At 33.2% G+C, this 27,938-nt stretch overlaps 2 protein-coding genes across 2 annotated transcripts in view; one reads left to right on the top strand and one right to left on the bottom strand.

The window, feature by feature from the left end:
• Nucleotides 1-871, top strand: part of LOC143076522 (protein MMS22-like) — a 51,553-nt gene extending 50,682 nt beyond the window's left edge. Inside the window, exon 37 of the mRNA XM_076252341.1 lies at nucleotides 363-871. Coding sequence (XP_076108456.1) covers nucleotides 363-402 — 40 coding nt within the window. The 3' untranslated portion in view covers nucleotides 403-871. The remainder of the gene's footprint in view (nucleotides 1-362) is intronic.
• On the bottom strand, nucleotides 811-27,938 carry LOC143076523 (uncharacterized). Its single transcript, XM_076252342.1, has 17 exons — nucleotides 27,860-27,938; nucleotides 25,454-25,690; nucleotides 23,442-23,636; nucleotides 22,787-22,896; nucleotides 22,216-22,345; nucleotides 21,131-21,358; nucleotides 20,209-20,450; nucleotides 18,960-19,090; nucleotides 18,002-18,078; nucleotides 14,313-14,818; nucleotides 12,312-12,479; nucleotides 10,798-10,999; nucleotides 9,926-10,120; nucleotides 5,984-6,141; nucleotides 4,955-5,272; nucleotides 3,840-3,938; nucleotides 811-1,053 (listed from the first exon to the last, which is right to left on the bottom strand). Exons 1-17 carry the CDS (start codon nucleotides 27,879-27,881, stop codon nucleotides 901-903), a joined length of 3,171 nt encoding a protein of 1,056 aa, XP_076108457.1. The 5' UTR covers nucleotides 27,882-27,938; the 3' UTR covers nucleotides 811-900.

The raw sequence follows: 27,938 nt of genomic DNA, 5'->3' as shown, positions 1-27,938 counted from the left end.
TTACCTTGATAATAATTCCTTCAATGTCTTATAAGATATCTACTCATTATAAGCAATATTGAGACTGGACATAAAACCACAGCACAAAATACTTAACTATAGAAACATCATACTATGAATGATAAATTCTACTAAAAATATGCATAAGGTCAATTTTGTAATATAAGAGAGAAGAAAGATACCAACAGGATACACAAACTCAAAAATAACCCAGATATTTAGTAAACTCTTTAAAAAACATTCTGAAAATGTTCATTCAACCTTTCACAGCTTATAAAGTCCCCCCCCCCCCTGCTTTAATTATAGATCTTAGTGTTTCTGTCATTGTTTTGGTAACACAATTCTTTATTTTATCATTTCAGACAAACATACCATTCACTTATTGGGACATTCAACTCCTGAGTGATGTTTTGAAAGAATGTCTTTGCTTTGACAACAGAAGTACATCTAGTATCTAAAAGTTATGCTGCTGATGTTTCTTTCAGAGTAAAACATGGAAAGAATCATCAATATAGTTATTTAGATCTACAAAAGATCGATTGGTGATGGGATTGGAAATTGAACTGAATTTGGGGAACCTACTCAGCTAAAAATTGAATTTTTTTGCTCCATGCCTTAACCAAGAGCCTATCTGAAGCTCTGCAGCATTGGAATGTTCTACATTTGATTAAAAACATTTGAATATGAATATCATTCATGTTAGAAATTCATCCATAGCTACTAAAAACTGAATTATATAATAATATATATCCAACAAGCAATATTTCATACTTTGTTGAAGACTATAATATACAATAAGAAAGGAGAAAGTTGAGTTTAATTTTATATGTACAATGAGAACAAAGATACATAATACAAGCATACTACATGTAACTGTTAGTCGTCTTTAATGTCAAATTTCTATGTACGTCCATAGATAAATAACAGTGTACTAGAGGTGCTAGTGCCACCCACTAGGTGGTGTGGTGATTGTTGTTTGACATAGTTAGCAGCTTCTGTGGCATGAGCGGCATCATAAGGTGCCATTGCAACATAGCAGAATGCTTTCCATCCCTGTAAAAAACACAAATTCAAATATTTTATTATTGATAGCATATTTTTGTGATACAGTGGGCTTTTTGGTCCACAAACAACATAGCAGAATGCTTATCATCCTTGTAAAACACACAAATTCAAATATTTTATTATTGATAGCATATTTTTGTGATACAGTGGGCTATTTGGTCCACAAACAACATTGGGCTATATATTATGCTCACATAATTATGAGTATTCAGTCATATATCTGGTATGGTTCTTTTGTCTATCAGAAGACCTTTGTTTTTGCTTTTATGAAATGGAATAATTTTATATTTAGTCTGCTGCACAATAATGATAAGTTGTAGCATTTAAGCAATTTTTAGATTTGCCACTTCCTGTTTGATGATAATTGAAGTCTCAATGATTTCTACAACCTCTTCTGGACAGGTTTATTGGCTATGGAGATTGCTTCAGATCTATAGTAGTTTAAATTTCTTGTTTTAAAAATATATATGATATGATTTTCTTTACTTTGTTTACATCTGCCAAAAGCCAAGAAACAAAAAGATAGATTAAAGAATAAAATTTCCATCTATTATGCAATTTAAAAGTTGCATTGACAAAAGAAAACTAGAGGCTCTAAAGAGCCTGTGTCGCTTACCTTGGTCTATGAAGGACACAGATGGATTCATGACAAAATTGTGGTCGTAGATCTTACTTTACTGAACAGTCTTGCTACTTACAATTTTCTCTATCTATAATAAACTTGGCCCTTTAGTTAATGAAAATTTTTAAAAATTGACAATAAAGGGCAATAACTCCTTCAGGGATCAACTGACCATTTTGGTCATGTTGACCTATTTTTAGATCTTACTTTGTTGAACATTATTGCTGTTTACAGTTTCTCTATCTATAACAGTATTCAAGATAATAACCAAAAACAGCAAAATTTCTTTAAAAATTACCAAACCAACAACCAGTTTTCCAATTCATCTGACAATTTAAGGGCAGATAGATCTTGACTTGATAAACAATTTTACCCCTTGTCAGATTTGCTCTAAATGCTTTGGTTTCAGAGTTATAAGCCAAAATCTACATTTTACCCCTATATTCTATTTTTAGCCATTGCCGCCATCTTGATTGGTTGGCTAGGTCACAGCACACATTTTTTGAACTAGATACCCTAATAATGATTGTGGGTAAGTTTGGTTAAATATAACCAAGTAGTTTCAGAGAAGATTTTTGTAAAATATAAAAAAGAAGATGTGGTATGATTGCCAATGAGACAACTATCCACAAAAGACCAAAATAACACAGACATTAACAACTACAGGTCACCGTACGGCCTTCAACAATGAGCAAAACCCATACCGCATATTGAGCTATAAAAGGCCCTGATAAGACAATGTAAAACAATTCAAACAAGAAAACTAACGGCCTTATTTATGTTAAAAAATGAACGAAAAACAAATATGTAACACATAAACAAACGACAACCACTGAATTACAGGCTCCTGACTTGGGACAGACACATACATAAATAATGTGGCGGGGTTAAACATGTTAGCGGATCCCAACCCTCCCCCTAACCTGGGACAGTGGTATAACAGTACAACATAAATTACAAAAAATTACGAAAAATTGGTAAAAAATTACTATAAAGGGCAATAACTTCTTAAGGGGTCAACTGACCATTTTGGTCATGTTGACTTATTTGTAGATCTTACTTTGCTTAACATTATTGCCGGTTACAATTTAATCTCTATCTATAATAATATTCAAGATTATTACCTAAAACGGCAAAATCTCCTTAAAATTAGCAATTCAGGGGCAGCAACCCAACAGCCAGCTGTCCGATTCATCTGAAAATTTCAGGGCAGATAGATCTTGACTTGATAAACAATTTTACCCCATGTCAGATTTGCTCTTAATGCTTTGGTTTCAGAGTGATAAGCCAAAATCTACACTTTACGCCTATGTTCTATTTTTAGCCATGGCGGTCATCTTGGTTGGTTGGCCACGTCACCGGACACATTTTTTTAAACTAGATACCCCAATGATGTTTGTGGCCAAGTTCGGTTAAATTTGGCCCAGAAGTTTCAGAGAAGAAGATTTTTGTACAAGTTAACGACGACGACGGACGCCAAGTGATGAGAAAAGCTCACTCCTCTAATATTTAATGCGTTTCCCTCAGTTTTAGTTTGTTACCCCGATTTTGATTTTTGTCCATAGATTTATGAGTTCTGAACAGCGGTATACTACTGTTGCCTTTATTGGCCCTATTGGGCCAGGTGAGCTAAAAAGAGGAACAGAGTGTGTTTAAGGCAAGTGGTACTTATATTCCATAACAATCGAACAAATCACAATGGTTTCTATTAATTGATATGTGTTAAACATGAAATTTGGATGGTGTCTTTTCATGCTGATGATATAATGTAGAAACATCAATTTTTGTGTGGTTAAAATTTCATGTTTTTTTCTCTCTATAATATATATTTCCAGTAAATGGAAGTGATATTATATGTAGGTTAACTTTTCATTGAGGTTTTAATTTCATGGATATTCTATGCCTTCTCTATAATATACCACATATATATATATATAGCTAGTCAAGCCAGGTTTTTTAGGTGCTAGTTCTCCAAAAATGTTGTTGAGCAGTAAGTACTTAAGTCTAGCATTAGTTAATAATTTGATTCCCTCACTTTAGGTGAAAATTGTAAAACAAACACATAAGGAGTCTTATAAAATGATCTGTTTATGTTTTGTTACACTAATGGATAATATAAGATAGGATCATACATTTGATCAGAAATACTTACTGAATTGAGTTGCCTACTTCCTCCTGTTAAATGGTAATCTTTGGCTGAGCTAGGATTGACTGCTTCAGTACAAGAATTAAGCACATGTTTAGCCCAATCCTGGAATAAATGTCTTATTATTACATGTTAAGTAGGTGTACAATACTGTTATTGCCAATCAAAGACACCATAAGAGGGCAGTATAATTACAAACAATTTATTACAATGATTATTATTAATTCTTAATGATATACAATGACAAAATATAGAATAGAGAAAACACAAAAGAAAAATTAAAACCCCAGATATGTCTATATATTTAACATATTTAAATGTTGAGGCAGATATACAACTTTTAATGGATATTATAAGTGCCATACAATTCAAATTTGGCCTATGAAGGATTCACTGGGTCAGTAAACTGGCATCGTTTACTTTTTTTTAACATAATGTTATCCCTCTCAGTCCAGATACTGATTATTAAATTACATAGGTGTTTTAGAACTTCTAGATTCTACCAACCTATTAGCCATATAGACATATTTTCGGTGCTACATTTCTTTAGATTATAATAAGATATACTACACTGCATCACCACACGTCAAAGTCCAATTAGACAAAAAATATTACTATATGGAAGATACATGATTTAAGTTTTCGTATATATTAACCTTAAAAAAACCTCATCAAATATACCAGGCTTTTGATTTTATACGCCAGACGCGCGATTCTTCTACATAAGAATCAGCAGTTGCGTTGGAGTCAGAAGAAAGAAGTAAAGTTTTAAAATTTGGAAACCCAAAATGTTCCAAAAAAAGAAGAGAACAATAAGTGATTGATAAATAATGATTGACAATTATTGTCTAGACTACAATGAGATACAGTCGAAGTAAACTTTGTAATTACTTTTCTGGCAGTGTTATTGAATCTTCAGTTGATTCATGCAAATAAACGACTAAATATATTTTATAAATTGTTGTCCTTCTTTTATGTTCTTTATCATGTTTATATAAGTACAACATTAAATTGGACGTACATGAAATGTTGCACAGTGGACACGCATCCATCTTGGATAGAAACGGATGTGTATGCAAGAGGTGCTTAAAACAAGCTCATTTCTCAATGTAAACTGTTACCTTATCTAACCAGTATTTAGATACACTTGTGATAGGCATGACCTGTATACCAATCAGACATGCATGTCGCTGTGGAAACACATTGGGATCACATGGCCAGTTTAGTGTGTACAAATAGAAACTTTGTTCACCGATCATTCCGACAGCGCCAGATTTTTGTATCAGTGGTGGGAAGTGGTTGTAGTTGTGGTCCCTGACATGCCAATATTCTCTGACTGAAGCACTCTCCATAGCTAACAGCACCTGACCAGTGTGTTTAAGGCGGGAGTCTTTGTAGGCATCGCCAAGGGCAGCAAGAGCATGATAGCAATTCAAACCCTACAAAATTAAGTACAGATTCATATTTTGTCTAATGAAAAACATGCATTAATACTCGCACACAATGTAAAAATTAAACCACAATACTCTTTGGATCATATCTCGGTTGCAATTTCAGACATTTTGAAATTATACTCTTGTATGGTCTAGTCTACTGCAGAAAAAAAAATATTTATGGTTATCAACTGTCAATTCTTGTACATTGAATGTATGGCCTAGTCTACTGCAGAAAAAAAATATTTATGGTTATCAACTGTCAATTCTTGTACATTGAATGTATGGCCTAGTCTACTGCAGAAAAAAAATATTTATGGTTATCAACTGTCAATTCATGTACATTGAATGTATGGCCTAGTCTACTGCAGAAAAAAAATATTTATGGTTATCAACTGTCAATTCTTGTACATTGAATGTATGGCCTAGTCTACTGCAGAAAAAAAATATTTATGGTTATCAACTGTCAATTCTTGTACATTGAATTATTTGGTCGACTGCTTGATGCAAAGTTTAGCTGTTTAAATAGTGATTATTCAGTCTTGATACATGCGAAACTCACACCCTTTAAAGGATAAAACTTTCTCATTGTTTGATCACAAGATTATGTGATGTCAGAAAACAGTTTGTGATATCACAATTACTGAGTACTATATATTAATACGACTAGAACAAGGTCAAAGTACCAAACAGTAATAATGAGTTAGGAATACTAACCTCAGATGAAGATTCTTCCTGTCTGATTCCAGGAGCAATACCAGATGCCCATGAGAATCCAGTATACACGTCTTTATGTCTTGCAACAGGAAAGTGTTTGTCTTTATAACTTAGATTACCAACATCACGTGCCAAGGCGTAGATTCTGTGCTTATGTTCTATAAATATAGATGACAGGGGATGAGGTGAAAGAGCAAATTCGCATACCGTATTTACTGTTAGATCTGTCAATCAATCATTGATTACTTGTGGTTAATAAGCATATTGAAACTGCGAATGTCTTACAAGTACACAAACTTTTATTGTTAATAATTAAAACTAGAGGCTCTAAAGAGCCTGTGTCGCTCACCTTGGTCCTTGTGAATATTAAACAATGGACACAGATGGATTCATGACAAAATTGTGTTTTGGTGATGGTGATGTGTTTGTAGATCTTACTTTACTAAACATTCTTGCTGCTTACAATTATCTCTATCTATAACAGTACTTTCTGTGGAAAATGCTATTGAAAATCTTCAAATTTTAAGAAAATTGTTAAAAATTGACTATGAAGGGCAATAACTCCTTAGGGGGTCAATTGACTATTTTGGTCATACTGACTTATTTTTAGTTCTTACTTTGCTGTTTACAGTTTATCTCTATCTATAATAATATTCAAAAAACAGCAAAATTTCCTCAAAATTACATATTCAGGGGCAGCAACCTAACAACTGATTATTCATCTGAAAATTCCAGGGCAGATAGATCGCGACCTGATCAACAATTTTACTTCCTGTCAGATTTGCTCTTAATGCTTTGGTTTTTGAGTTAAAAGCCAAAAACTGCATTTTACCCCCATGTTCTATCTTTAGCCATGGCGGCCATCTTGGTTTGTTGGCCGAGTTACCAGAGACATTTTTTTAACTAGATACCCCAATGATGATTATGGCTAAGTTTGGTTAAATTTGGCCCAGTAGTTTCAGAGGAGAAGATTTTTCTAAAAGATTACTAAGATTTACGAAAAATGGTTAAAAATTGACTATAAAGGGCAATAACTCCTAAAGTGGTCAACTGACCATTTTGGTCATGTTGACTTATTTGTAGATCTTACTTTGCTGAACATTATTGATGTTTACAGTTTATCTCCATCTATAACTAGAGGCTCTAAAGAGCCTGTGTCGCTCACCTTGGTCTATGTGCATATCAAACAAAGGACACAAATGGATTCATGACAAAATTGTATTTTGGTGATGGTGATGTGTTTGAAGTTCTTACTTTACTGAACGATTTTGCTTCTTACAATTATATCTATAATGAACTTTGCCCATTAGTAACAGAGAACTATATTTGGTAAAAATTTACATAAATTTACCAAATTAATGAAAATTGTTAAAAATTTACTATAAAGGGCAATAACTCCTTAAGGGGTCAATTGACCATTTAGGTCATGTTGCCTTATTTGTAGATCTTACTTTGCTGAACATTATTGCTGTTTACAGTTTATCGCTATCTATAATAGTATTCAAGATAACCAAAAACGGCAAAATTTCTTTAAAAATTACCAATTGGAGGGCAGCAACCCAACAACCAGTTGTCCAATTTATCTGAAAAATTCAGGGCAGATAAATATTGACTTGATTAACAATTTAACTTCATGTCAGATTTGCTCTAAATGCTTTGGTTTCATAGTTATAAGCCAAAAACTGCATTTTACCCCTATGTTCTATTTTTAGCCGTGGCGGCCATCTTGGTTGAATGGCCAGGTCATCGGACACATTTTTCAAACTAGATACCCCAAAGATGATTGTGGCCTAGTAGTTTTAGTGGAGATTTTGTAAAAGATTACTTAGATTTATGAAAAATGGTTAAAAATTGACTATAAAGGGCAATAACTCCTAAAGGGGTCAACTGACCATTTCGGTCATGTTGACTTATTTGTAAATCTAACTTTGCTGAACATTATTGATGTTTACAGTTTATCTCTATCTATAATAATATTCAAGATAATAACCAAAAACAGCAAAATTTCCTCAAAATTACCAATTCAGGGGCAGCAACCCAACAACGGGTTGACTGATTCAACTGAAAATTTCAGGGCAGATAGATCTTGACCTGATAAACATTTTTATCCCCATGTCAGATTTCCTCAAAATGCTTTGGTTTTTGAGTTATAAGCCAAAAACTGCATTTTACCCCTATGTTCTATTTTTAGCTGTGGCGTCCATCTTAGTTGGTTGACCAGGTCACGCCACACATTTTTTAAACTAGATACCCCAAAGATGATTGTGGCCAAGTTTGGATTAATTTGGCCCAGTAGTTTCAGAGGAGAAGATTTTTGTAAAAGATTACTTTAATTTACGAAAAATGGTTAAAAATTGACTATAAAGGGCAATAACTCCTAAACGGGTCAACTGATCATTTTGGTCATGTTGACTTATTTGTAGATCTTACTTTGCTGAACATTATTGCTATTTACAGTTTATCTCTATCTATAATAATATTCAAGATAATAACCAAAAACAGCAAAATTTCCTCAAAATTACCAATTCAGGGGCAGCAACCCAACAACCAATTGACCGATTCATCTGAAAATTTCAGGGCAGATAGATCTTGACCTGATAAACATTTTTACACCATGTCAGATTTCCTCAAAATGCTTTGGTTTTTGAGTTATAAGCCAAAAACTGCATTTTACCCCTATGTTCTATTTTTAGCCGTGGCGGCCATCTTTGTTGGTTGACCAGGTCACGTCACACATTTTATTTTAACTAGATACCCCAAAGATGATTGTGGCCAAGTTTGGATTAATTTGGCCCAGTAGTTTCAGAGAAGATTTTTGTAAAAGATTACTTTAATTTACGAAAAATGGTTAAAAATTGACTATAAAGGGCAATAACTCCTAAACGGGTCAACTGACCATTTTGGTCATGTTTACTTATTTGTAAATCTAACTTTGCTGAATATATTGCTGTTTACAGTTTATCTCTATCTATAATAATATTCAAGATAATAACCAAAAACAGCAAAATTTCCTCAAAATTACCAATTCAGGGGCAGCAACCCAACAACCGATTGACCGATTCATCTGAAAATTTCAGGGCAGATAGATCTTGACCTGATAAACATTTTTACTCCGTCAGATTTGCTCTAAATGCTTTGGTTCTTGAGTTATAATCCAAAAACTGCATTTTACCCCTATGTTCTATTTTTAGCCGTGGCGGCCATCTTGGTTGGTTGACCGGGTCACGCCACACATTTTTTAAACTAGATACCCAAATAATGATTGTGGCCAAGTTTGGTTTGATTTGGCCCAGTAGTTTCAGAGGAGAAGATTTTTGGAAAAGCTAACGCCGGACGACGACGGACGACGGACGACGGACGCCGGACGCAAAGTGATGAGAAAAGCTCACTTGGCCCTTTGGGCCAGGTGAGCTAAAAAGTGAAATTAACTTTAGGAATCAATTTCAACGAATTTAGGTACTTATCTAGTTGTCGTATCATTCTCTTTTTGGTATTAGATTATCAAAAGACAAATGAACGTGCTGTATGGCAATAACAAAAAGGACAAACATATAGAATTCATAGGCAAATTTGAACAGGAGTTAATAAAAACTGACACATATATGTAACGGTATCAATTTTCTTGCACCAGATGCGCATTTCGACAATACATGTCTCTTCTGAATCAGTGATGCTCGTGGCCAAAATTATATTTGAAATCCAAAGCTTATATAAAAGATGAAGAGCTATAATCCAAAAGGTCCAAAAAGTATAGCCAAATCCGTGAAATGAATCAGAGCTTTGGGGAGATACATTCCTTAATTCATAATAATTTCTATCATTTTGTAACAGCAAGTTTTAGGTTAATAACACAAAAAATCCGTATTTTCATGCCAGTACCAAAGTACTGGCTACTGGGCTGGTCAATGTACATTATTTTAAAATCATCTAAATCAAACTTACGTTTTCCCCATGCTTGATCATGTCTGACATAGTAGGCTAATGCATATAGAAAGTATCCGATATGGAAATGGTGGTCATTGTAGAAGGTGAATCCAAAGTCCGAAGCAAAGTCCAACGTACGACTATTTGTAGATCTCAGAAACATTCCTCCCCAAACACTATCGTATCTAAACTTCCACATTTCATACAAAGTATCTTAAAGAGTGAAAAAATATGTTTAGATTCGTTAATAAACTACCAGTATTTTTTTCCGAATAGACGAACAGAAACTAAATTAATAAATGCTATGTACTCTCGTGTTAAAATATTTTTCATGTGCAGCAATTTATACTGTTTGTGAGAATTTTTATATTGCGTAGTATCGCTCAAATGCATTTTATCATTTTTTGGGTATTAAATCCTTCCAAATGTCTAATAGCATATATACATTTAAATTCCCTTATTTCATGGCAATAATCCATAAGCTTTTTAATTCTTTTCCATGGTGTATATAACTCATTCTTAAATTTAACAAATATGGAATAAATTACATGTTAGTAGTCCAACTGTGTTTCACAAGCAAAAACGGCAAAAAATACACATTTCTTGTTTAAGGAAAGAATAACTCATATTTATTAAAGCCACTCTGTCAAAATAACTTTTGAAACAGCAACTAACATATTACATGTATTAGTTACATTCAGAAAACACGTTTTACTTGAATACAAAACTACAAGATGATATCATGTTTGGTGTACTTTTTGAAAAACTAATTATTTGTAGATGTTGTTACAACAATTTTCATATTAACCAATGATCTTCATTCTGTTGTCAAACAAAGTGATAACTCATAAACACCCATTCTTTTTCCAATTAAAAATAGGTAGTTTTACCATCTATTCGAAGCCATTTCTCCAAACAACTCTTTATGCTGGAGTCCAACTTCTGGTAATGGTTGGTATTAAAAGCACGTGATATACTAGCAAGTCTTGCCAACATGCCGATTTCTTTACCGCCCCCATAACTGTCTACTCTGCCACATATCTGATCTAGAATGGTTTCAGATGCATCCTTCGCAATGGCATCAAGCATGTCCTGAAATAGTTTATCGTATTTCATTTGACTTACTCACTTATGCTTTGCGTAAAGTCGGGTCATTTTAATCATCGTGAAGTTGAATCTGTTACTGTTTATATATCAGTCATTTAGTGCAAAATACTTGATTTTCATAAAGACATTTATCTTTTCCATTTTACCAAGAATGTTTATTCGCTGGTTAATTGAAACATATGCTATTGTTAAATGAATAACGAACGAATGACACATTGTATATCCATTTTCGCCAATGGTCTTCATGCTATTGATAAGGAAGCTATTGAAGCCAATGTTTCAAACGTAAAGGTTGCTGTCGAGTCTTTAAAATATTAATTGACACTCTCATGACTTAAAATATATGTTAAAATAACCACAGGTTTGTTCCATTTGCCTTGGTCGTTCGCGCTCGTTTACGACTTATCACCAAAGGCAATTTACATACAGATTTTACTCACAATGAATACGAATACCTATTCTTTGAGTTTCTGAGCACCTGACTTATACCGTTTTGAAAAGGGTTCCTGCTGTTCAAGCCTTAGTTAGCAGGCTTGTTATTTGAATTGATTTTACTCATGCGCTGCTTTTATTTTGACCATAATGTCAGTCTTGTTCGACTTGGGATTTCGTCCTTAAATATCTTACTTTTTTGAAATGGTAAATAACAATAGTTTTATTTGTTCAATCAATTTCAAGAAAGCAAATGTTTTGTAATAAGTAATTACGTTCAAAAGGAAGGTTTGCATACCTATAAATTGTGTAAAGAAAGAACATTTTGATGGTTGAATAAAAAAGTTAAACAAGTTTTACATTCAAATGAAGTAAAAGAACAAGCATTTATAAAACATTAATGCGATTTCTAAGTGGTTTGTTAATATTTAAAGGTTAATACAATTCAAAAGCCTTATTGCTATTCGCATTAATTATGACATGTATGGTTCATTTCTACATATATCAATGAATTATCACTTCCCAGTAGTCAGCACTTTTTGTGTTGACATGAATTGTCATTGTTATGGTTATATTTATAAATTTACTATTTACAAAATTGTGGAATTTATGAAATACTAAGGCTTTTCTACCTCAGGCATAGATTACCTTAGCTGTATTTTGCAAAACTTTTAGGAATTTTAGTTCTCAATGCTCTTCAACTTCGTACTTTATCTGGCATTTTTAACTTTTTGGGATTCGAGCGTCACTGATGAGTCTTTTGTAGACGAAACGCGCGTCTGGCGTATATACTAAATTTAGTCCTGGTATCTATGATGAGTTTATTTTCGTCTTATACGGTAACAAACTGTGAGTACTATGTTACCTTATTCTGTTGTGCATTTCCTTTGATCATGTTCACAGCGGCATTTTCAGGTTCCATTGCTGCTCTAGGCATGTCCATTTCCATCAGCCAGCTGCTACCAACATATCCTTCAAACCCATAGACTGTACTCTTCAAATGACTGGCATAGTCTTTCTTTAGTATCAGTGCCTAAAACGTTAGTTCTACTACATGATATTGGTGATTTTGGTTTAATTTTGAGTGTATCCTAAGGGAACAACCAGTGGGAGAGATATATTATAAACAAGAATGTGTCCTCAGTACACGAATGCCCCACTCGCACTATCATTTTCTATGTTCATTGGACCGTGAAATTGGGGTAAAATCTCTAATTTGGCATTAAAATTAGAAAGATCATATCATAGGGAACATGTGTACCAAGTTTGAAGTCGATTGGACTTCAACTTCATCAAAAACTACCTTGACCAAAAACTTTAACCTGAAGCGGGACAGACGGACGAACTAACGGACGGACGGACGAACGGACGCACAGACCAGAAAACATAATGCCCCTCTACTATCGTAGGTGGGGCATAAAAAGGAATTTCACTATACATTATTGTGTTAAATTTTAAAAATAAAAGATTGATAGTGATGAAAAACTAAATAAAATTGTTTGCACTATGACTCAGACAAAACAAGAATGTGTCCATAGTAAACGGATGCTCCACTCCCACTATCATTTTCTATGTTCAGTGGACCGTGAAATTGGGGTCAAAACTTTAATTTGGAATTAAAATTAGATCATTTCATAGGGAACATGTGTACTAAGTTTCAAGTTGATGTAACTTTAACTTCATCAAAAACTACCTTGACCAAAAACTTTAACCTGAACTTTGCACTATCATTTTCTATGTTCAGTGGACCATGAAATTGGGGTCAAAACTATAATTTGGCATTAAAATTAGAAAGATCATATCATGGGGAACATGTGTATTAAGTTTCAAGTTGATTGGACTTCAGCTTCATCAAAAACTACCTCGACCAAAAACTTTAACCGGATGGACGAACGGAGGCACAGACGACCGTGCGAGGGCTGTATGGCCAGTCAAGGTCGTTAAACACTTCAATTTGAATATGATGTAATTGCAATTTTCTAATTTGCTATATATAGGTATTTGTTGCTTAAACACTAAAAGATAACAATATGTCGTTTCCCATTTCTTTTCTCGAAAGGCTTTTGATCCCCGAGTATGGAAATACTTACACAGACCTTAATTCAAAATAAGTGGGTTTTAGCGTTTTTGATAATGTTAAGAAAGAGAATCGGGCACACCAAATTTTTATTTTCAATTCATTGAGAAAATAAAATTGTTTTTACTATGTTGACATATTTGTTTGTTTTAAAGCAATTAAAATTATAACACAACGATAACTGTTGTAACCAATTTTTGACATTTTACCTAGTATCATGTCTGTTGTTTTTGTTCACACATTGTTGTCAATTAATGGACTTTGATACGACTGTCAAGTGAGAGATGTGGCTAGCTATAAAACCACGTTTAATCAACCATTTTCTACGTAAGCCTGTACCTAGTCTGGAATATGACAGTTGTGTTTCCATTCGTTTGATGTGTTTAAGCTTTTGATTTTGCCATTTGACAAAGGACTTTCCGTTTAGAGTACGTATAAGACTTGTATTTATGCTTTTTCTAAATAAATTGACATTACCAAAACATCATTTTGCTGTCTTCAACGTAGAGAAAATACTATAAAATTGAGAATGGAAATGGGGAATGTGTCAAAGAGACAACAACCCGATCAAAGAACAGAAAATGGATTTTCAGTACAGCGAAAAGATCCCGCATCCGGAGGTGTGCTTCGACTGGATTCTAACCATAAATGTGTACTAGTTCAGTGGTAATGGACGTCATTCTTGACTCCGAAATATATAAATAAACTAAAATTAAAAATCATGCACGACTAACACAGATCAGAGACTCATGATTTGGCTGAGGCGCATCAATACTTTAGTATACTTACATGATGAGGCATTGTTACCATCATTAGTTCACCCATAGGATTATCTGCATGTTGATTGTTTGGATTCCAATCAAAGCTGACAAAAGTTTTATTCACCTCCTCGGAAACACAATAGGCCGCTGAGGGTTTGTAGGAGTAAACACCCAAATATTTATCTAAATCATTGTTATGTGTCGTATCCCCACGTGGGCCAGCACCAAGGTATGCCAGTTGGACGATGCCATTGTATTTCCCGCCACTTGTTGGAGTAAAGTTTATCGTACTTTGACCTTGATTGACATGGGGAGTAACTGGTTGTGAAAAATAAAGCAAATACTTTCTTGTTTGATTTGGAAGCTCATCGCCAGGTTCATTTAACTCCATAATGAACTTCGATCCATGTTTGACTTGTACAGTCCCTGTTCCAGTGTTATGTGGAGCCTGTGTAGGGTTTGTTATTACTGGATTATGTGTTTGGACTGGGCTTTGTGTCGGCGCAGCGGTTGGTGAAGGTGTATTTACACTTCCTGTAATAAGTAATGACGTTGATACTCAATAGCTTATATTATAAACTGAGGGTATTCTTTTTATACACGTAAAACGAAATAATAAATATGATTCTAACATGACGTCTTTCAAACGCTTTGAGTACACACCCGTGGTAAAATATAAATATATTACCTGGGCTATTCCGATCGTACCCCACGTCATATGCCTGTTTGTGAATGAGGTACACGGCGTCATAGAACAATGACGTAAGAATATAAGCATTTTATGGGAAAATACACGCTTGTGAAACCGAAAATCATGACAAGGACACGAAAACAAACGATCCTAAAATGTGGAATAATAAGCCAATTTAAACCATATAAGTAAATTATCATTTAAATTCATCCAAAACTATCTATCCATAAACCATATCCATTTTTTTTTAAATTACAACTTACAACTCCCGTTAGCGCCATGTGTCGCATATTTTTTTTTTAATACGTTGTTGTAAATAGTTTCAGCATGTAACTAATTCAGTTTGCTCCGTTCTTTTACGCCAATTTAATAGTGCGTTTATTTATGTGAACGACAATATTTGACTCCTCCTAGAGCGCTTCGATCCAAAAGAATTGCCGTATTTGTCCTATTAGAATCGAAATAATTCATGGGGGCCTGAATATGTCGTGATTTTACCACGGGTTGTCCCTTTATGCCGATATTTTACCCTGAGCGATAGCCCGTGGTAAAATATTTGTCATAAAGGGCCAACCCGTGGAAAAATCACGATATATTCAAGCACCCATGAATTATTTCCTAATTCTAACATGACGTCCTTCAAACGCTTTGAGTATACACCAATGGTAAACTAAGAATATATTGCTTGGGCTGTTCCGATCGTACTCCCACGTCATATACTTTTTAATGAATGAGTTATCCGACGTCATAGAACGATGATGTAAGAATTTAAGCATTTTACGGGAAAATACACGCTTATGAAACCGAAAATCACCACAAGGAAACGTAAACAAACGATGCTTAAATGTGGTATAGGCCAATTTTTTTTATATATATGATACATATGAGTAAATTATCATTTAAAATCATCCAAAACTATCTAAATACGTTATTGTAAATAGTTTGAGCATGTCACTAATTCGGTTTGCTCCCGTACTTCTACGCCGATTTAAAAGTACGTTTATTCATGGGAACGGCAAATATTTGCCTCCACCTAGAGCGCTTTGATTCAAAAGAATTGCCGTATTTGTCCTATTAGAATAGAAATAATTCATTGGGGCTTACATATATCTATAGCTATCGCTAGGGTAAAATATTTTGCAAAAAGGGCCAACCCGTGGTAAAATCACGATATATTCAAGCCCGCATAAATTAGTTCTTAATCAACGTTTATAGGTAGTTGATCTGTTGTTTATTCACTACATCACGCACTGAATGTTAAGTTAGGCCGTGTTCACACCAAACGCCGTGTACAGTAAACATGTTTAAATGTGGTTTAATGTAATGTACACTAGTTTCACATTAAATTTGTTCACATCTATACACCTTGTTTAGTTACCAGTACATAAGATTTGTTCACACTTGTAAACTATATGTCATTTAAACGTTCATTACGTAGAACAGAATTCAAATTTCGAACAACTTTTCTAGTATTTAGGGAACGACCGTTTGACTTTAAAAAAAGGGAGATGGATTTTTCCACAATTTGATTAAAAAAAATCGGGTCATACAGATGATTAGAATGAACAAATATTCTGAATCCAAAGTTTCCCCATACATTATAGTGTTCAATATTGAATTGCTACCATCGAAAAAAAAACTAAATATAAACTTTCGCGCGAGAAAAAATTCTGACTCAAGACCCCCCTTTTTTAAGTAAAGTGGTTGCTCCTTTAAGAAAGTCATTTTGGATGATTTGCAGTAGTTTAAATGTCTCGATTACGCATTAAAAACGTAGGCTGCATCAGCGTGCTTACAGACGAATAAACATAATTGCGATGTTAAGAATCACTACATTTCTATCTTTTCGGTTTGTTTCAAATGGTATTTTTTCTCCAAGGAGTATTTGGCAAAGGGAGGGGGTAAGTTTTTTTTTATTTCTAATTGTATTCTAACGGATCTGAGATACTACACAAACAAACAATTAACCTCACCCTTTTTAAGTAATGCATTTATGAGTGAATCGTTGATTGAGTAAAGACCAGTGGCAAATATTTCTGTCAGTATGTACCTCCAGTCGATTCGGGAAGACCTTTTCAAATGATATATGTGTTCGACAATGATGATGGATGAGTCTTGATAAGGGGTTAATAAGGCTACGTAAATTGTTTTTATAAAAAATAAATATATCAAGTTTAGAAAAATATTTCTGTAAAGAACTTTATTAATAAGTATTAATTTTATATAAAACCCGTTTCTTTTTTTAAATAAACATGTGAAAATTAAAGTTCTGGATGCCTAGTTTTGTGTACACTTAACCTACACAAGGCCTACATCGACTATCGACTGCATGTAGACAAAACAGGATTTAAACTACATGTGAACATTGAGTGTTATCAATGGGAACGTAATTATGTTTAGTTTAAGTGTGAGTTACACTAACACAACACCGAGTTTAGGTCTATTTGAACACGGCCTTAGTCTTGTAACAAATGGTTGTCAGAAATATTCACATTCTTTTGATGTATTTCAGCTTTTGCTTTTGACATTTGCCGTGACTTATGGGACTTTCCGATTTACATTTTCCGGTTATTTCGGTATTTTTGTTATTTCATTTTGACATCACCTATATATGTCACATTACAGAAATGAGCATGAATTTAATGTGAGAAGTACGAATATTGAGGATCTTAAAGATTTTGTATGAAATTATGCCTCAAATGGAGCAAGAGACTTCATCAAAATTTCAAGCAAACTTTACCTCCATAGATGCAATGCAAATATTTATTGTATTATTATGTTAAAAAAAAACTGGGTACGATTTATAGTTTTTTGTCTTAATTAATATGCAGCCTGTTTATGCATACCTTAAACCAACTTTATCTGTGGTATTATAAGTATTAAAATGTTATTTTTTTTACATAACGATAGAGATATGCATGTTTCAGGAGCATGTTAGATGTCATTAAATCAGAGCGAGAGCACTTATTAACGTTTATCTGAATGTCTGAAGCTCTACGAAAACTGAAGGTTTATTATATACTCGCCTCCACATGTTCCAGTGAGGGGTTGATCAATCCAGTTACCTGGAACTGTGGTACAACCTATGAAATTAATTGCATAGCTGCAAAACAAAATTGGAAAAAGATATTGAATTATAGAAATACTCATAAAAGATAACAGAGAAAAACACTATTTACACCAATTCAAATGAAAGAAAAGCATTGAAATGAGGCGTCATAAAAAAACCTTTTGATGAGAATATTGAATTAGAGCAAACGACTGATAGTTCTTCATTTGATGTATTAAGTGTTAATAAGACAATATTCATTTTTTCGTATTCCAAACTCATAATTGTTTTTGGTATGCATTTGAAAGAAATGCATAGTCAATGTTAATTCATCGATGTACAGCAAAACACTATAATTTATGTTTAAATGCATAATAGCAATGCATTTAAAGGTCAAAATGTCGTACCTTGGAAACAAGTGACAAGGGGCTTTTCTTAATTATTTTGTTTGCGATTGACTGGATTCATATGAGCTCAGCTTAATTTTTTTTCTTTTTCAGATTCTTTGGGTAAGTTAAGACAATAGTAGTTTCCCAATGTTCAAATCCTTTAAATCGATACAAAAAACGAACTAAGTCGGTGTGTCGAAAGTGAAAGCGTCCTCTGCTTTGAATGCATGAACTGCCATGCCAATCAAAAGTCAGTAAAACTTAACAAATTAAGGAATAAATTATTTGACGCGTATTTGCCTTTGTGAATTTTGTGTCCCTAATGTGCATCAACCTCGTACTTTATTTCGATGATACTTTAGTGATGCGAGAATCACTGCTGGGTCTTTTAAAAACGAAACGCGCGTCCGGCGTACAAAATTATAAGTATGGGTTCTTTGATAGTTTTCTCTATACGACATAATCGGTAAGAATAAAGATAAGATGACTATTTCTTAAATTTGACGACAGCGTTGAAGGAAATGTAAATGTAGCTAAAATACTTACTTGAAATTATTAGAAGAAGTTGTGAGTTTGATATGAACAAATTTCCCAGTACGTGTACAATGATCCGGTTTACAATTGTACATTGCTGGTGGGTGGTGCCAAACATCTGAACCTTCCATTGCATACTGTATCTGAAAGAGAGGCGAAAGATACCAAAGGGACGTTCAAATTAATAAGACGAAAAATAAACTGAAACGCCATGGGGATGATATCAGGTACTCCGCAAGGGTAAGCAGATCCTGCTTCATATGTGACACTCGTCATGTTGTTCATGTTAGTACAAACTTGATCAAACTTGGTAATACGTCTGATTTGGTTGGTCACATTCGGGTGATAGAATCTCCAACAACCATAATGTTGAATTTGTATTGAAATTGATTTGCATATTTTGGTATTAATATTGATTCATCGTATGGTCTTTCAATCGGAAATAAACACACATATTCTAAAATTAGTTGTTGGTATGATACGGGTTACTAGTATATTCATCTCATTTAATTTAGGATGGTATGGTACTTATCATCTGCTTGATTTTCATATGATGAAAACATATTTTCTTATCAGAGCTTGCATGTCAGTAACTGCCAGAAGTTCTTTGTTAATTTATGTATCCCTGTAATATTGCTTAGTTTCTTTTTTTACCAATTGGACTCGGACGTCTTTTAAACTGAGTTTTTCGTGCATATAGTGCTTTGTGTTCTTTTTTTACTTTGGCTTGATGTGTAGGCAAGGTTTGAGATCTCACAAAACGTATTTAAACCCGCTGCATTTTTGCGCTTGTCCCAGGTCAGGAGCCTCTGGCAATTAAAAGCTTGTAGAATTTTAATTTAAGTTCATTTATGTTTTTGACTTTAGTATTAACTGTAGTACTGAACTAGTACACATTTTGGTCTAGTGACCAGCTGAAGCCCGCCTCCAGATACCTAGTTTTTCCGTCCTGTTGGAGACTCATTGGTGGCCTTCGGTTATTTTCTGATCTTTGGTTGGGTTGTTGTCTCTTTGACACATTCCCCATTTCAATTCGAAATTTTATTCACAAGATAATTTGAGCCCTTCAACTAACCAGTACGATGGCGAAATAGTACATTGATTATTCGATGTAGTTATTATTTTTTTATTGTATTGGTTCAATTTTACAATCTTCATTTTGAGACTTGACTGTTCTTGTATTGCTTTGGCATATTTGTAGAAAAATATAATCAAAGTTTATTTAATAAAGCCTAAACAGAATATTAAGTATATGACTGACCTTTTCAATAGGAATGTCACTTGAACCCAGATCAATAGTTATATCAATGTTTCTATTGACATCGCAGACGGCTGATGCTGACATGTCACCTGGGTGACAAATCGCTCGTTTTTCATGCACTTCCTCTTTTGCGTCATATTCTGTATCCCTTTTACCACTACAAGTTACTTGCTCTGGGTTAGGGACCCAATTCCCAGGTAAAAGATAATGTCCGATGTAGTTTACAGCAAATGCCATTTGTCCTTCAAGATATATAAATGCATGAGTTACATATTAAAACAAATTAAAATGTCCTGTACCCAATCAGGAACATGGCAGTTTTTATCTAGAGTTTGTTTCGATGTAAATTGGTGTTTGCATTTGTTGTAGTTCAGTGGGGTTTTTTTTACAGAATTTTAAACCTTGTATCTATGACAAGTTTATTTATTTGTTGTTCTGTTGTTTTTATTCAATAGTTGACGTGCCTACCTCTGTGTTTGTTTGTTACCCGGATCTAATTTGCGTTTTCGAATTATGACTATTGATACTATATTAATCCACATTTTATGCTCTTATATTATGTTATCTTGATTGCGCCATTCGCATGGCGGATTACGCATGCATAACCGGAGACACTGACCCTTTCAATGCACTTGGTTTTTTTTTTTTTTTTTTTAAATTCTATCGATTCCTTCATGTTAATTTTACCTTGCGTTGTATCTTCTAAATGAATAAATGAGTACTGAACACCAGTAAATTTCTGTGTGACTACATATTTTTAAATGTTTGTAGGTCGCAATTTATTCAAACTAAAATATGTTTCCGTTTTGATTGATTCTATGCCATTTTATTGAACGCTTATTTCAATCTACACACTAACTAGTATGTTATTACTACATATTGAAAGTACTGTCAGAGTAAAAAAACTTAATTTATTACATACCATGTGAATTAGGAATATTTATAGTGACTCGTTTATCTTCGTTAGACATATGACAGGAGTTCGTGTCGCAGTTACGCATTCCATGTTTCCCTGAACGCCAGTTTGACAACGAATTAACTGAATACTGTAAACGTGTAATGTCATGTATAGGTTTGTCGCTGTCTAGTATGATATGCAGAGTTCCACCGCTGCATGTACCTGATAGATGGCCACTACCTCCATCAAATGCTGAAAGAGATGAACATAAATGTGCAATAGTTTACGATAAAGAGATAATGTATAAATATATTCAAGAAATTCCACAGTGTAAACATTCCATTATCATATCTATCATAATTTATCGTCAACATGTTTGACAGATTTGCCACTGGATGTTAAACGACAAAGCATCAATTGATTAATCTTTCAAATTTAAGATCTGCTTTTGAAACGTTTTTAATCTATTAGTATTTTTCAAACCATAATTAAAACCGCAATGTCTCGTCTACTTGTTTTATGTATTTCAAACTGAAAAATGGGGAAATTTTTATGATTATGTATTACTTCAAAAGTAGTCATCATTAAAATAATCTCTCAAAATATGCTACGATAAAGTAGAGTAAAAACAATTCACTTGATTTCCATCAACGCAACACACAAGTTTTAAAAATAAATAATAATGTTCCTTTGCGCTCGAAACGTAAACTCTGACAGGTGCCATTTGTGAAGATTTGTGATTTGTGGACTTCTTCTGTCCTTTGATTGATAATTAACCAAGTCCTTACCACCAACATATGTCACTACAACATGTTTATAAAGGTAAAATGAGGGCAAAACTGTGTGCTTTTGGAAAAGTGTTTGGTTCAATCTTTTTTGGCCAAATAATATGAGTAAGATGGTGATTACATTTCACATAGTATGTCATTTTTTACATGTTTAGAACACGATATTGACAATAAATATGGCATTTCCTCACTTAGATTTTTGATGATACCATTTTGTTTTAATTACCAATATTAATTTGACTATTATAGTTTTTTTCATTCTTTAAAAAAATGTTGTTTGAGCACATTTGTTCACCTAACGTGGTATCCCTTAAATCTTACCTGATGCTTCTTTAGGACAGTCAAAGTGAGTCTGATGACCATTTATATTGCTTAAACAATATGGTTTAATTACTGGGTCAGCATTTTTAAATATGTGGGTTAAAAGAGCAGAACCTCTGACCAACGGGACCTTCAAACAAACAAAAGAAAATTGGATGATTAAAAGACGGAAAAAGGAATTAAGAAAACGACCCGATCAGTATCACATCATACCGCTAAATACTAGCATCGTCATAAATTAATATTATTGTCACACGGTTTTGTCTAATGTTTATGTCATATGTCTCGCTTGAAACCACAGAATCACAACCACTAAAGATTGATTTATGACACTTTAACTTCTTTTGAATCGAGCGTCACTGATGCGTCTTGTGTAGATGCGTGATCTGGCGCAAATACAAAATTTCAATAATTTTATCTATGATGAGTTTATTTCTTATAAACCCCATCAACAGTTGAAACAAAAGTCATTAAAAAAGTCAACGGGAAAAAGTTTCATAATATATATGTTTCATCGTACTAATGTCTTCGACAATGAAAGGCACATACAGTACAAACATGTCAATCATACCTCCATTGTCCCACTATTTCCATGGTATTCAAAGTTGGCAAATAAATCTCCAAAATCGGTCATTACAGGCTCCGAACTTCCAGATATTCCAATCCTCACTCCTGATTTACCTGAATTGATAATAAACAAATCTCTAATTTAGCTACTTATTTATTTATATGCTTATTTTGATTTTTACAATATGAATTTGAGAGGAGTTTGGGTGTACGTGTATTAAAAATATTTCCTAAAAATGATTTTTCCTTCTGTTTTTATGAATACCTTCGAAGACATGCTTTTATCAGTAACTGTTTGCAGACTTTATTATTTTATACCAGATATTTTTATTTTATTTCAAAAAAGAGGCGGAAAATATGAAAGGAATAGTCAGACTCATCAGTCGAAATCGAACCGACAATGTTTTAATGTTTAATTTTTGTTTTTGGTCATTTCTTTCAATATGTGATATTCAGACTGGCTTTTGGCAATCATCTTATAATTATTTATTTATCTCACGTTATGATTAGGTTTGTTCTAATAGGTTCGATATTAATTTGAAGTGTAACATGCAAATAGCAAAGGTTTTCTGATTTCGAATACAGAAACTTCTAATTTTTTGGGTTTTTTTGTGATTTTTTTTGTGATTTGTTTTTTTGTGATTTTACTTTCTACTTACCTGTGAATACCCCACCCTTGTTGCCATCTGGACCGGAGGTCATCTGTTTCATATTTGTTCCAAGTGACCATATCTTATTCCAAGATTGTCCTGCAATACTAGCAGACTGCTGTAACATCATGTCCGATCTGTCAGGGTCGTACCATCTATCTAAAGTATAGGCGTCATAGACCATACCTTCACTCTCCATTAAGGCTGAAAATGTGAAACATCCCCATTTGTCACAATATTAATTATTCTCCAAATTCAAAAATATGAGCAGTAAACAATAAAACATTTCAACGACGAAAAGCATAACAAACAAGTCAGATCTGGCTGTTATTTGTAGGTTTGCTATTTGCATGGCCATTAAGCTTATAATGTCTTTCGATATACATCATTAGTTATATTTTTCATTTTTGTCTGTGCGCGTTCCTGATGACGATCTGAACCGTTTCCTTATGATGCATATGTTTAATGATGTATAGTTTGCTTTGTTAATTTTATTATTATAAAATTATCAGTTTGCAAATGATGTTCCAATAATGTTTTTGTATATTTTCGGTTTACCGCAATGCTAATTAAAACATGCTAAACTAATACGACGAATTCATATTCGCTTACAGCGTCAAAAATTGTTTTAAACTGAAGAAATCGAACATTAAAAGGTCAACTGGAATATACAGAAAGAATAAACAGCAATTATAACATTTTGCCATTCAATCAATATGTTATAGCTAATGAAAAATTGTTGAATTAAGTTATTACATGCATTTGTAAGATTTTGCTACAAAGGAAAACGTTAACCAATTTCTTAAGCTAGTTTATGACTATTTTTATTTGAAGCGTTTGAACTATCATTTCCATCATGCACTAATTCAATGTTCAACACGAAGTAGTCAAAATCAGAGACAAAAGATACCAGGCAATTACTATTTGTTAACAAAAGCCAATTTTTGAACATTCACAATTTCACGTTATAAGTTTGATCTTTGGTGATCTGTTTAATTGATCTATTATAACTTGTTGACGCAGCCGGTCATGTAATTCGCCGTTTCAGAATATAATGCATTTTGGTTAATATTTTCAAAAGCGTATACCAAAACGTTGTGATTGGTTCAATTTTTTTTTCAGCCATTCAAGGTCGTTAAAAACTTCCATTTGTTGTGATTGGTTCAAAACGTTCTAAACAATGGAAATCAACCCAATGACGTAACGTTATTTTCATTTTTGAGTACGAACAATGAGATTACCAACAGTTTAGATTCTGATAAGGCGAATTTCTCGGTTTTGTTTGTTACTATATAATTGTCTTATCGTGATATGAACATCGTTAAACTACCGCAGCCTTATTGAGCATAAGCTATCAATTTTATTTTCACCGATTCTCCAAATTCCAAACTTCCTAAACGAACAATTTATAATGCATACGTTCTCGTTAAAATGTATCAATATTTCGCATGAATTTCATAATAGACGTCATCTAATTTAAAAACTATCGAGATGATCTCCGACGAATATCGTTTATCATATGACCAGAAATATGAATACAAATATTGAAGCACGTACAATCTAATAGTGACAAAGTTTCGATGTATGTGTAAGTCCATCTCACAGTAAAGAATATATGTAGTATATCATTTAACCAGTATTTGAATAATTTCTGTGGACAGCTTCAGTCTATAAAGAGATCTTCCAGGTGGTTGCTAATTTTCTTTGAATAACTCAAAATTATTAACTCGTGTAAAGTCCATCCAAGTTAATGGTTAAATTGAAGTCCACATAAATACTGATTCGTCATCGTTTTTTCATTAGCTTTTTGATAAACTTTAACCAAACCTGACAGCATATAGCATGTATAGCGAAATTTTGTAACTAATGCCCCTTTTATTTGGACGTGGAATTTATGACTTGAAATATGGTCTAGTGAAGGTCGTATTTCTAATTTGATAGTGGTGTTGTCCCCGCACTATTTACTAAACGAACGCGTATGATCTAAGTATAATACACTTAAAAGATGAACTTTGCTGTACCTTCATATGGATATAAAATCATCGGAACGGGAGATGCTTTAATGGCATTAGAAGCAAAGTGTTGAGTAGGTAGAGGGCGTTGTGATCGCAGGTTACCAGTTCTGTGAGGTGGTGCTTTCTGATTTAATTCATTATTTATTCCAAATATAGTTCCAGGATCGGCTGTATCTAGAGGAAGGTCTTCCAGTCGGTGGCAACCATTTGGTAATATACCAGCAACATTTTGTAATACACCAACTAAAAGATGTACACAATTTTATGATATAGAACAAAGAAAAATTAACATGGTTAATGCAACTATCAATTTGTTATCAAATTAGCTCGCATAAAAAAATCAAATTCAATTTTATTACAGAATGTATATTTCAGATAAAATTGTTATTAGGGCGATTTCCAATCAAAGAGATATATTTGTCTACTAACTGAGCTCGGGACATCGATTGCCAAAGACGACGGTTTGTTTAACATGGTCTTCAAATCTATCCAATTGCAAAAAAAAAAAAAACTGTTTCGGTCTATACACATCCACGGCTTTCAAATCCGAAAGCGTTCCTGATGAGGGTAAATATAGAAAAGCGCTTCGGACGCATGAAATCATTAAACCTATAGTTTTCATAGTTTATAAAGAACTAATTTTGAACAATTAAAGTATTTCATTAATTATGGTGACTTGAGTAACACCGGTATCACTCAGATTACAATTCTACCTTGACAGGTAAGTTTGTATTTAGCCTATACAATACTCATTTAGCCTTGAGAATTGAAAGGTCAATTTATCCCATTCAGACAATAGAAGTTTACCTATAAGGGTCAGAATGGGGTTTACAGAATAGATAATACACATGTAATAGCAACAAATAAATAGAGAATAGAGAAAATGAACAACAAAATAAAGAATAGAGAATAATTTAATGGGGTGCAAAAGCATAAAGAATAACTGTGCAAAATAAAAAGGTTACATGACCTACATTGTTAACATGAAAAACAGTGGCTTGAGATTTTAAATGATATAAGTATAATAAATTAATATTTGGAATTTTATATCCTGGTTGATGTTTTTTGGGGAGCAAGATGTTTTCCTCATTCTTGTTCACATTATGATTATTTTGACATTAAAGATAGAAAAAATGTCAGCTCTCATTTAAAATATTTTGCAACTAAATAACAGAATAATAATCTCAGATATGGTGTAAACAAAAAACAAGACAGTGTAATGCAAGAATAGTCTATTTCTATAAAGTCAAGCAGATAGTTTTTTTTTATATCTAAAAAAAAACTACCATGTAAAGAAATATGCAAGTAAAATGCCAAAAATATCCCCAAAAAATTAACATTAACAGATTTTTAACAATTAAATCAAGATGCACAAAGTTTTAAGCATTGGTCAGAATATAGGGTTCTTTTGTACTTTAACAACATCACAATAACAATAAAGTGACCTTAATTTTGGACAAGGTAAATGGCATGAAGCCAAATTTATCAACTTCTATTGTATGAATGGGATAAACTGACCTTTCAATTCTCAAGGCTAAATAAGTATTTTATAGGCTAAATACAAACTTACCTGTCAAGGTAGAATTGTAATCTGAGTGATACCGGTGTTACTCAAGTCACCATAAGTTTAAAATTTACTAGAAAGAATATCGCGAAAAATAAATAATAGAGAGGTCGGTTGAAAAGGGTTAACGCGAAATAAAGTATTCGCGAATATAAATATGTATTTCGGTATTAGTTAGAGGCTGTAGCTTCGCCCCTCGACAGCTGATCAATGTATAACTCATTTAACGGCTTTAAACACAGTAAGGCTTATTTAGTGTGTGGAGAAAAGAGATTTCCAAATTTACTAATAAATTTGTCCGTTTTTAAATTTAAAAATTATTAAGTACCTAGGGTTTCAACTCCCTAAGGCAAAGTTGGCTTTAGATTAATTTGGCTATTTATTTTTGGTATTTTTGACATATAGCTCAATGGTTTCGGTTCTTATACATGTTATACATCTTCGGATTTCAAATGTTGGGCTTTGAGCGTTCCTGATGAAAGTTAATCCAGAAAAGCGCTTCGGACGCAAGAAATTATTAAACGTGTTGTTTTCATTTTTTTTTCTCAAACACTCGAATATGTAGCCAACATTTTATTCAAGACGTAGCTGTCAAATATTCATTCGCAAAACCAACGAATTACCCTCGTTACAGTATTTTGGACTTGTTAATATATTCCTTTAAAACAATCAAGACCTTTCACACGCGATAAGCAATACAACATGTAAGTTAACAGCTTGTTTTCGGTACTACTATTAAATATTGAGTTGTATTAAGTTAATATGTTAATGCAAAACTGTGCATTATAAATTAAATTAATAAAATATGTTCACACGAAGTATAAACGAATATATTAGAAGATACTTACATGTTACCACCAAGATCAACATGGTATAATGTGTAAATGAATGACCTTATACGATAAGGAATATCAGGTAAGAACTTAT

This window comes from Mytilus galloprovincialis, chromosome 5, assembly GCF_965363235.1.
Source record: "Mytilus galloprovincialis chromosome 5, xbMytGall1.hap1.1, whole genome shotgun sequence".
Classification (NCBI taxonomy): domain Eukaryota; kingdom Metazoa; phylum Mollusca; class Bivalvia; order Mytilida; family Mytilidae; genus Mytilus; species Mytilus galloprovincialis.
The sequence above is the reverse complement of the archived record's forward strand: the minus strand, read 5'-3'. Positions and strand labels throughout refer to the sequence as shown.